The following is a 10,669-nucleotide window of genomic DNA, read 5'->3' as shown; positions in this document are numbered from 1 at the left end:
CTACAGAAAATAACCAGAACCAGTTTATAAATAATATTATCGACATAAAACCAAGCTAAATTCTTTCTCCTACGTATAAGCTACCTCGCTACGGTATAAATAAATCAATCCAGCTTCATTAAAGACAAGCAAACCAAAAATACATACTTATACCTTGAATATTAGTAGAATTGTTAAAAAATATATTCTTTTAATCTATTTCAGGGTCTAATAAACTGCTGCTCATTAAATAGTGGAATAATGTGGTCTATTACACAAAAGTTATAGCTATACACTACCACTACAATGTTAAATAAATAGAATAATTTGAATGAAGAAGTACAAAATTCATGAAATTTTTATAAATTTAAAGGAGAATAAGTAAAAATGTCTTCGTTTCTATGCTTTATTTGTCATAGTACTGTGAACGCAGATACCAATGAGGAAATAAGGGAAAAATATAGAGAAATTGTTGGGATGAGTGTAAGTATTTAATGATTTACACTAATATAATAAGACTAAAAGAAAGTTGTTTGAAAGGCTCCATAACTACTGAACTGATTTTAAAAATTCTTTCACTGTTTGAAGGCTGTACTATTCCTGACATGGGCTATATTTTATAATGGCATCTGCAGTGGTTTCCACAGGACACAAGTGAAATCGCAGGAAAACATCTTTAAAGAAAGAATTTTAATTAATGCAAATCTTCCTTTTCCTTCCTAGCATTCCTAGCTTTTTTTTTCCTTCCTAGCATTTTAACCCAGAACTACTCCATACGTCAGTTGAATTTTTATGTGCATGTCCCACTATACTGGCTTTCTATCAAATCAGTGCAGTCATCCCTGAGATTAGCTTGCGCAAGCAAACATACTCTTCAGGTGTACAATATTAGTATAGATTTCATAATATTATGTTGCAGTTATGTCCAGACTCCCATCTCTGCTACATATGTTGTCACATGGTGAATAAGCTGTGGCTATTTAAATCTATCTGTCTGAAAAGAAGTTTGGAGTACCCTGTGTTATTTAGGTAAGCACTTATTTGTTCACTAGATTTTGAACCATATACAACAATACTTTTATCATTTGCCTAGCATTTTTCCGATTATATCGGGGTAGGCTTCCAGTCTTACCTGATGTGCCTAAGTACCACATTTAGCTACTGCCTATCTGAACTCCTCATCACAGTTACCTAGCCAACCCAATACTCCTTGGTAAGAGTGGTTTTCTGGATTCCAAACTGTGTGATTGCAAACACATGTGATTGCTCTGGTGTTGTAGCTGTCCTTGATAATTTGTCATTTGAAGTCATTATTCCAGGTAGTCAGGAGCCATATCTGATAACCACTCTTACCACATGGTATCAGATTGCCAAAACAGGGTTGAAATCAGATACGCAGTCACTCCATGTGACAGTCTGGTATTCAGCTGCATCCGGTTAGACTGGGAGCCGACCCCAACATAGTTGGGAAAGCTCTAGGCAAATGATAAGATGGTGTTTTATACAAACTTTAAACTTTTCTTCTTCAAAATTACAGTGAAAAAGGCACAATAAATCTTCAAAAGAATGAGATAGAAACAGTAATAATTTGTTCTGAAGAAAACTGTTTACCTACCAATATATTACAACTATATGTATATAATAGAGATCAAAGTACACATAGTAGTGATTATATGAAACTTGAGGAAGAAGGCAATGATTTTGAAGATTATTTTGAAGGTCAAGTTGAGGATAATGGTGTTAAAGAAGGTGAGGAGTGTAAGGTTAGTATAGAAAGCTTATTTACTATGGTATTGCTGGGAGTTTTAGCATAAATTTCTCTTTTTTAAGGTAAAAAATAAATGATGAATAAAAAAACCGGCCAAGTGCGAATCGGACTTGCGCATGAAGGGTTCCGTACCTATACAAAATCATTTTGTTATTTGAGAGCTCCCTAAAATACTGAGGTATATTATTATATTTTTAAGTGCTTAATGTATTTTAAACAGAAATCAGAAACATATCATAAGTGAGCTAGTGAGTTTAGCTCTCTATTCATCTCCAGTTCATAAAATACAGCCCGGTTACAGATTTTACCCTTCCGTTATAGAATCCTAAAAATCGGCATCTTCAAAAGTTATCATTTAAAAAAAGTTATAAACGTCAAATCGGATTGAATCTATAAACTATATATTCTGTATCTGCAATCCCTCTAATAAAATAGCAAAAACTATAAAATGGCTGACCCAATTATGCTAAAACATCTTCACATCCAAGCCCTGTAAGAACCCTATGTATTCACCTTTCAGAATACCGAAGATAATATACCCAATCACAATGAAAATTGTGAAGACAGTAACGACATAGAAAATAATGGTTCCGTACATTCAAATAGCGAAGATGTACATTTAAAACAAGAAACGACCGATGAATTTGAATTAAAAGACATTGGTGAAGAAAATGAAATAAACTATGAGTTCTATGAAGAAGAAAGAAATGAGTGTTTGGATGAAATTAGGAATGGGAGTGGGAATGAAGATGGGAATGAAGAATCAGGTAAGTAAGACATTATAAAATACGCCAAGGCTTGCCGGTGCTGCGGGATTGTTCGCGCGAGTTACCGCGGCGCTGGTACATACGCGGCCTACGACGGAACACGACGGTGTTTAGTCAGTAAGAGTCTGACACTCCCTCACGCTGCACTCATAGCGGGAGGGGTCATTTGATGATTTTCCAACAAAAAACATCGGTGTTCCGGGTTCGATTCCCCGACGGCAAGAAATCGGTTTATTCCATTTTTCATTATTTTTTGTTATAACAAAAATACATCACCTATGTCAACTGTCTAACTATCACGGTTCATAAGACACCTAGTTAAAAATTTTATGGTTATGGAACCCTTAAAAAAACCTTTTCTTCAACATTCCAGACTCAAAAAAGAAGAAATCAAAAAAGTCTAAGAAGAAAGGCTTCGAGAAGATACTGTTAACTGCAGAAGAGCAGAAAGCAGAGTTAGAAGCGCAGAGAAGGAGCAAGAAGTACACAGAAGCAGAGTTTAAATGTTATAATTGTGCTTTGGGCTTTCTCTTCAAAGATACTTATCAAGCCCATATGATGAGACATGAAGAGGTAAATAATACTAATACTGCACACTGATTCTTGGGGGCCCATTTTTACATGTATTTAATACATTGTCATCGGCAGGTGCCATAGTTCCCGTAGTTTCCCCATTCCTAGTCCATTAGCATCCCATCACAATAGCCCAAGTAGTTTGCATCCATAGTTAGCAATAGTTTAGCACAGAACCGGGGATTGTGCTTGGGTACATTTCTATAGTGTATACAGGGATAATCGTCGGTTTTGTGTCGCCATTTCATTAAAGTTGTCTCAAAAGGGCTTCAGCGTGTTGACTTCGGCCCCACGTTCGCCTCCCAAAAATCCGGGACTCCATAGTCCCGAGGTCTGGTAGAGACTTACACTACTGCATTTGTCACCGTCGGAATAAGAGTGACAACTCTTCATCGATCCCCTCGAAATACATATAGAGAGTTGCTACCTAATTGCTACCAGCTACCATTAGTTGTTAAAGATAATCGCATCTAAACACAAATACTTACATCAGAACGACTGTGACTTTTCCTATGTAAAGAAACGGTGCAAAAGTATTTTTTTCAACCAGAATTGCTACCTAGTTGCTACCTCCCAGCATTTTTAGACCACATCGTTCCTCCTATTAAATACCACATAGTTTTAACATACAATATATTGCAGTCTAACGGCGAATACGTTTGTCAACTATGTTCGCTCCGGTTCGCGACGGGCGCGGTATTGCGGGCGCACTGTAAGCTGCACTCTACGCGGCACAGGTGTACAGTGTGCTCCGCGTATATTCGCGCGCGACAGACTCAGACGCACGCTAAGAGATGCCATGATAGTTCTTCGGTGGCTACCTGTCATCTGTGTGGGAGGGTTTTTCAGTAAGTATGAATTATTTAAATACTAGCTTCCGCCCACGGCTTTGCCCGCGGAGAGTTCGGTTATATCGCGATTCCAAGAGAATTCTTCAAAAGTCCGGAATAAAACTATCCTATGTTGTTTCTCAAGGTCAATTATATCTTTGTACCAAATTTTATTAAAATCAGTTCAGTGGTTTAAACGTTAAAGCGTAACAGACAGACAGAGTTACTTTCGCATTTATAATATTAGTAGGGATTTTAGTAAAATCCCTATTAATATGATATAAAATAAAATATAATATAAAATCATTTTACCTGTTAGATTTGGAAAATTCAATCAACTATGGGAGGGTTTCTTTTTGAGAATTCAAAGGAAACATATTGTTTCCAAGCACTCGTTAGATGGCGTTGTACCTACTACGTTATTAGGCCTTGCCAAAAATGTAATCACAAAAGCTCTCTCGTTGTTATTTGAAAAAAAATGCGAAAAAACATGTCCATTATTTTAGGGTTGTATGTATGTATAGTTTATCCGCCAGATAAGTGCCTGATAGTCTATCAGTAACTATATACACAATGTATGGCTTACCCGCTTTCTTGAGATAAAACATCTTTAGAGGTATATTTATAAAATGTTATCTGTTGTCATATTTGGGCAATTCTTTCAAGGCCCGGATAGCTCAGTCGGTAGAGCATTGGACTTTTAATCCAAGGGTCCAGGGTTCAAGTCCCTGTTCGGGCGGTACTTTTTGCCTTCTTAAAATATTTACATTGGAAAGTATTTATTTGTAATGTAAAATAATATATTTTTATAATTCCTATGATTTTATTATATGTATAGTAAATAATAATAATTGAATTATTATGAAGAGCAAACATTTTTTTTTGTTTACGTTTACGTTTAAGTTTATATTTTTATGTCGTTTAACCGACTTTTCAAAAAGAAGGTTCTCAATTCGGGTGTTTGTATTTTTTTCATCTTTACTAATAAATACACGAAAGAAATAACATTCTTGTTTGGACCCTAAAAGCTGTAAAACTACTGCACCTATTTGAAAACTTCTTTCACTATTGTAAAACTTCACTCTTCCCGAGTAACATAGGCTATATTTTATCCCGGTACGGGCAGTAGCTCCCACGGGACGTGGGTTAAACTATGGGTAACTGGGTTGAGGAGATCAGATAGGCAAGTCGCTCCTTGTGGCACACTGGTACTCAGCTGCATCCGGTTAGACTGGAAGCCGACCCCAACATAGTTGGGAAAAAGGCTCGGAGGATGGATGTGAGCCATAGGAAAACAGCTATTTTTACAATTACAGATTTATTTTTATTTACTTTTACAGGGACGCAAGTGGTTTACAACAGCATTTGAAAAGGTTCCACGGTCGAACTAAGTCGAATAGAACGTATTCTTGTAATATTTGTGGTAAAAACTTTAAAAACCAAGCCGCTGTGAGGACTCATATGTTGTAAGTAGGCTTTGTTTTACTAAATTATATGAAGATTATGCAAGTCAAGCCCATAACGTAAAATGTTAGGAAAAAATAAAGTAGTATGTAGTACCTACGTTTTCCTCATTTTTTTATTTTTTTTAAATCTATGTTTAACCGACTTTTCAAAAAGGAAGGAATATTTAATTCGAATGCTGATATATATTTTTAACTAATTTTATCCGACGATCCAGGACTCAAAAAGCGAAAGTTAGTTAATATTTTTAACACTATGTATCTGCTTAACTTACAAAAAAAACAAACGAATATACTTACCATTTATATTTATTTTTAACCGACTTCAGAATAAAGAAGGTTCTCAGATAGATTTGTGGGTGATTATCTCACGATTGTCCAAACCGACTTTGATGCGGTTTTCATCATAGTATTTTTCAGACTTAGAAAGGGTTCCGTAGTGAACAAGCAACCCTTATTTTATTTTGTTTGAATTAAATACAGGCTTATTTACTAAAAACGTTCAAAACTAGGTATTTACGTAACAAAAGAACTTTAAAACTAATATAGAACTTGGAAAAATTGGTTTTAACTTGTAAATAGTGTTTTTTCCACTTCCAGAACCCACATAAACCGCAAATTCACCTGCGACCAATGCCCCTCTATATTCAGTAGTCCCTACACTTTGAATCAACACAAAAAGAAACACACTACCACAGAACTATTGAAGGAACATTACTGTACAACTTGTGGGGTGGGGTATACTAGTAGGAAGAGTCTGTTGGCGCATTTGAGGAATTCGGGTAATCATCAGGAGAGATCGTGAGTATTTTAGAAAGACTTTGTATGTTTTTGAAGGTGGTGAATTTAGGAACTAGTGGACCGATTTTTGAAAAAATATGCATATGTATGTGGGACCCGAGTGAAACTGTTGGCAGAAGCTGGTATAAATATAAAACTAGTTTTTGCCAGCGATTATTGGGAACTACTCCACGCGCCCAGATAAAAAGTGGCTTGTAGATTTCCGTTGCTTGATAAATAGGCTAGTACTGAAAAAAAAATTCTAATCGTGCCTCTAGTTCCTGATATTAAACGATCGCACACGATCAAAAACGTATGACTTTCATACAAACTTTCAACCCCCGTCTCACCCCCTTAATGGTGCAGTTTCTTGAAATCTTAAAAGCGCGTCTACAACGCACAAGGAACCCAACTACCAATTTTCAAGTTTATAGTTTTATAATAACTGAGATTTCGAGGCTAATCAGTGAATAGTATTTCACATATATGTAAAGATTTAATTTAATAATATTCTTTGTATTTTTTATTTAATATACTCATACAATTTTCATTAAACGCAGGTGAAACCGCGGCCGAACGCTAGTTTCAGACATTTCGTCAAGGCCCGGATAGCTCAGTCGGTAGAGCATTGGACTTTTAATCCAAGGGTCCAGGGTTCAAGTCCCTGTTCGGGCGATACTTTTTGCCTTCCCATATATTGCTAACCAAATTAGTTTTTGGATAATCTTATTTATTCTTTAATTAATTTAATTTGAAAAGTATAATGAATTTATTATAACTCAAACTTATAAAAAAACGAAATTGGTCCTTACGTCATTCAAATCAGTTGAGATCTAATTTCACCACAAAATCTTCGCTTTTTCGCTTTTTACCACAAAATCTCTGAGCCTCAAATGTAAGGAGAGCTCCAAACTCCTCCTTATATTTAGAAAGACGGGATTTTTCGAAATTCATCGCTTACAGCATTTTTACACTGGTAATTTTTTGCCACGTGCATCCAACAATATACGCAAGACACATTCCGAAGCAAAACTTTTTGTACCGTCTTATAAGTTACTAGCTGTTGCCCGCAACTTCGTCTGTGTGGGCAAGTTTCATACAAACTTTCATCCCCTATTTTATCCCCTTGGGGGTAGAATTGATCAAAATCCTTTCTTAGCGAATGCCTACGTCATAACATCTACCTGCATGCCAAATTTCAGCCCGATCCGTCCAGTGGTTTCAGCTGTGCGTTGATAGATCACTATGTCAGTCAGTCAGTCACCTTTGAATTTTATATATTTAGATAGCTGTTGTCAATTGATTGCTTGGAAACCGCCCGTTCGAACCGAACGGAAAATCAGCTAGTGCGAAAAGGTTGAATTTCAGACCCCCATACCACTGAATAAGACTAATTGTCAGACTTTCTGTCGTCTCATTCTGAAGTAATATTCTAACATCTTTATTTACAGCTACGAATGCGTAATCTGCAATCGCTCATGCCCAAACGAGCGTTCTTTGAACTCCCACATGTCTTCCGTACACTCATCAAGCAAAGACTTTGGTTGTTCCACCTGCGGCGCTAAGTATGCCAGTCGAAAGTCTTTGGTTAGACATGTGGGCACTCATACAGCTAGACCACAGCCAAGTAAAGCTGTGTGTCATCATTGTGGGAATAGTTTTAAGGTAATTATAATTTATTATTGACTTTCAGTATTACCAAGGAGTTATTAAAGCGTACCTATTGGCTATGTGCAAAGCGAGTAGTGGCGGACAGATAACGACCGCAGCGCACAACACGGCAGAAATTGGAAACAAATGCGAATGTTTCAAACGCGGTTTTTATTATTATATTCATTTTACAGTAAAATTATTGTGTCCATTTCGACCGCGCGGCCACCTCATAATTTTTGATGAAACTTTGCCAGGAATTAGTAGTAATTTGTTACTTTTCACTTCTCTTTTCCTGAATTTGTTACAAAAAAAACCAAGCCGCTATGACAAAGAACAGTTGGCCGCTAGAACCGCCACTTGCCGTAGTCATCGCCCGTGATTACTCAGAAACTATACAATGCAGATAGACGAATGATACATCAAAAGAAAGGTCTTAATTTGTTAAATTTGTTACAAAAATAAAAAAGGTCAAAACGTAGATATACAAAAAGTTATGCAATGTTAAGTTTTCAGGTTATGAGTAGGTAAGTATATCACCGAAGGCACCAAATTAATAGAGGCTAATGTGTATAGAAAATTAGTCTTTAATTTGTTACAGCGAAAAAAGACAAAAAAATACTAGAAAGCAGGTTCAATAATATGTTAGAGTCGATTTTAGTTGGCCGCGCGGACGGCAATATGCCTAAAATACAATTTCGTTTTTCTCGTTATTAAAAGTAGGTTTTAGCTTAATTAAAGTACTAGTCGATGGGTAACGTAACCTAGTTTGAATAAATATAGCGAATTTAACTGCAGCATTCGTATTTTAGGAGATATTTACAAAAACACAGTGGTATGAAACTGTATGAGAGTAGGGTGTCCATGCATTTTCACATATTCGAAATTTTCGTTATTCACGTCTTATTTTTTTAGGGAGAGTGCATACTTTATAAAAATCAAAGTCACAAATAGATTAAAATTTCTTTATTTACAATCAACACAAAGGCAAACAAATCAAGTAATAAAAGACAACCAGATAAATATTAAATCTTCATAAACTAACATAATATTTATAAATTCTGTGTCACATATTTTCGTGTCAGTTAGACACGAAAATGTGTGTATTTCAATTTTAAAAGAATTGTCGTCGTAACAAAAATATTTATTGTTATTTAAAAAATGACATTTATAGTGGCCTATATTTTGTGCCTGGTATAAATCCTATAGTACCAACTAAGAAATAATAATTATCCTTAATGCTAAGAGTAATCGGCAATTCCGTGAGTAAAACTGAGTCTGCAGCTCCGTTTAAATCAAATGTTATGATCTCGCCTAGCTTAAGTTCACCTTTCAACTCTGTGTCACATTTTTGACACATTGTGTTAACACAAAGGCAAACAATTGATTTGTTTACCTTTGTGTTGATTGTGAATAAAGAAATTTTAATCTATTTGTGACTTTGATTTTTATAAAGTATGCACTCTCCCTAAAAAAATAAGACGTGAATAACGAAAATTTCGAATATGTGAAAATGCATGGACACCCTACTCTCATACAGTTTCATACCACTGTGTTTTTGTAAATATCTCCTAAAATACGAATGCTGCAGTTAAATTCGCTATATTTATTCAAACTAGGTTACGTTACCCATCGACTAGTACTTTAATTAAGCTAAAACCTACTTTTAATAACGAGAAAAACGAAATTGTATTTTAGGCATATTGCCGTCCGCGCGGCCAACTAAAATCGACTCTAACATATTATTGAACCTGCTTTCTAGTATTTTTTTGTCTTTTTTCGCTGTAACAAATTAAAGACTAATTTTCTATACACATTAGCCTCTATTAATTTGGTGCCTACGGTGATATACTTACCTACTCATAACCTGAAAACTTAACATTGCATAACTTTTTGTATATCTACGTTTTGACCTTTTTTATTTTTGTAACAAATTTAACAAATTAAGACCTTTCTTTTGATGTATCATTCGTCTATCTGCATTGTATAGTTTCTGAGTAATCACGGGCGATGACTACGGCAAGTGGCGGTTCTAGCGGCCAACTGTTCTTTGTCATAGCGGCTTGGTTTTTTTTGTAACAAATTCAGGAAAAGAGGAGTGAAAAGTAACAAATTACTACTAATTCCTGGCAAAGTTTCATCAAAAATTATGAGGTGGCCGCGCGGTCGAAATGGACACAAATTATTGAATAAATTGCATTCAAATAATGTCAACAATACTATTTTAATCTTTGGTTTTATTTATATTTGCAAAGAATTATATAAAATTATAATGTTTAAATTTTTATTATTTGACAGCTTCCGCAAATGTTGTAAACTCTACGGTCGCCACCGTCGCGCACATAGCCAATAGGGTCCATATTATGTCTAAACTGTATAATTTACCACCTGTATAACATATGGAATGCTAATGAAGACATAAGTATTGAGTACTGGATTGCACAGGTAACTGGGTTGAGGAGGTCAGATAGGCAGTCGCTTCTTGTAAAGCACTGGTACTTAGCTGCATCCGGTTAGACTGGAAGCCGACCCCAACATAGTTGGGGAAAAGGCTCAAAGGATGATGATGATGATGAATTATATTTTTTTTTTTCAGGGTAAAAGCAAGCTGAATAGGCATTTACGAGAAGTTTGTGAAAAGGACAAATTGGAGGAAGAGCTTTCTGCTTATTATGATAATGTTATAAGCCAGTAAGTCTGACACCAGTCTAACCAAGGGGTATTGGGTTGCCTGGGTAACTGGGTTGAGGAGGTCAGATAGGGCAGTCGCTCCTTGTGGCACACTGGTACTCAGCTACATCCGGTTAGACTGGCAGCCGACCCCAACATAGTTGGGAAAAAGGCTCGGATGATGTTATA

General features: G+C 35.8%; 1 protein-coding gene, 1 long non-coding RNA gene and 2 other non-coding genes across 4 annotated transcripts; all 4 read left to right on the top strand.

The window, feature by feature from the left end:
- The first annotated feature begins 313 nt into the window (after positions 1-313).
- Positions 314-10,669, top strand: LOC110378626 (zinc finger protein 718). The gene is made up of 10 exons (XM_064043242.1): positions 314-462; positions 899-1,008; positions 1,517-1,742; positions 2,268-2,514; positions 2,888-3,087; positions 3,730-3,935; positions 5,258-5,383; positions 5,981-6,181; positions 7,612-7,825; positions 10,407-10,669. Exons 1-10 carry the CDS (start codon positions 367-369, stop codon positions 10,503-10,505), a joined length of 1,725 nt encoding a protein of 574 aa, XP_063899312.1. The 5' UTR covers positions 314-366; the 3' UTR covers positions 10,506-10,669.
- On the top strand, positions 4,584-4,656 carry Trnak-uuu (transfer RNA lysine (anticodon UUU)). Its single transcript has one exon. It is a non-coding gene; the product is annotated as a tRNA-Lys (tRNA).
- Trnak-uuu (transfer RNA lysine (anticodon UUU)) lies at positions 6,763-6,835 on the top strand. The gene has a single exon. It is a non-coding gene; the product is annotated as a tRNA-Lys (tRNA).
- On the top strand, positions 7,995-9,624 carry LOC135119208 (uncharacterized). The gene is made up of 2 exons (XR_010278048.1): positions 7,995-9,185; positions 9,230-9,624. It is a non-coding gene; the product is annotated as an uncharacterized LOC135119208 (long non-coding RNA).

The sequence above is a fragment of the Helicoverpa armigera genome, chromosome 31 (assembly GCF_030705265.1).
Source record: "Helicoverpa armigera isolate CAAS_96S chromosome 31, ASM3070526v1, whole genome shotgun sequence".
NCBI lineage: Eukaryota > Metazoa > Arthropoda > Insecta > Lepidoptera > Noctuidae > Helicoverpa > Helicoverpa armigera.
This window is presented reverse-complemented; position numbering and strand designations above follow the sequence as displayed.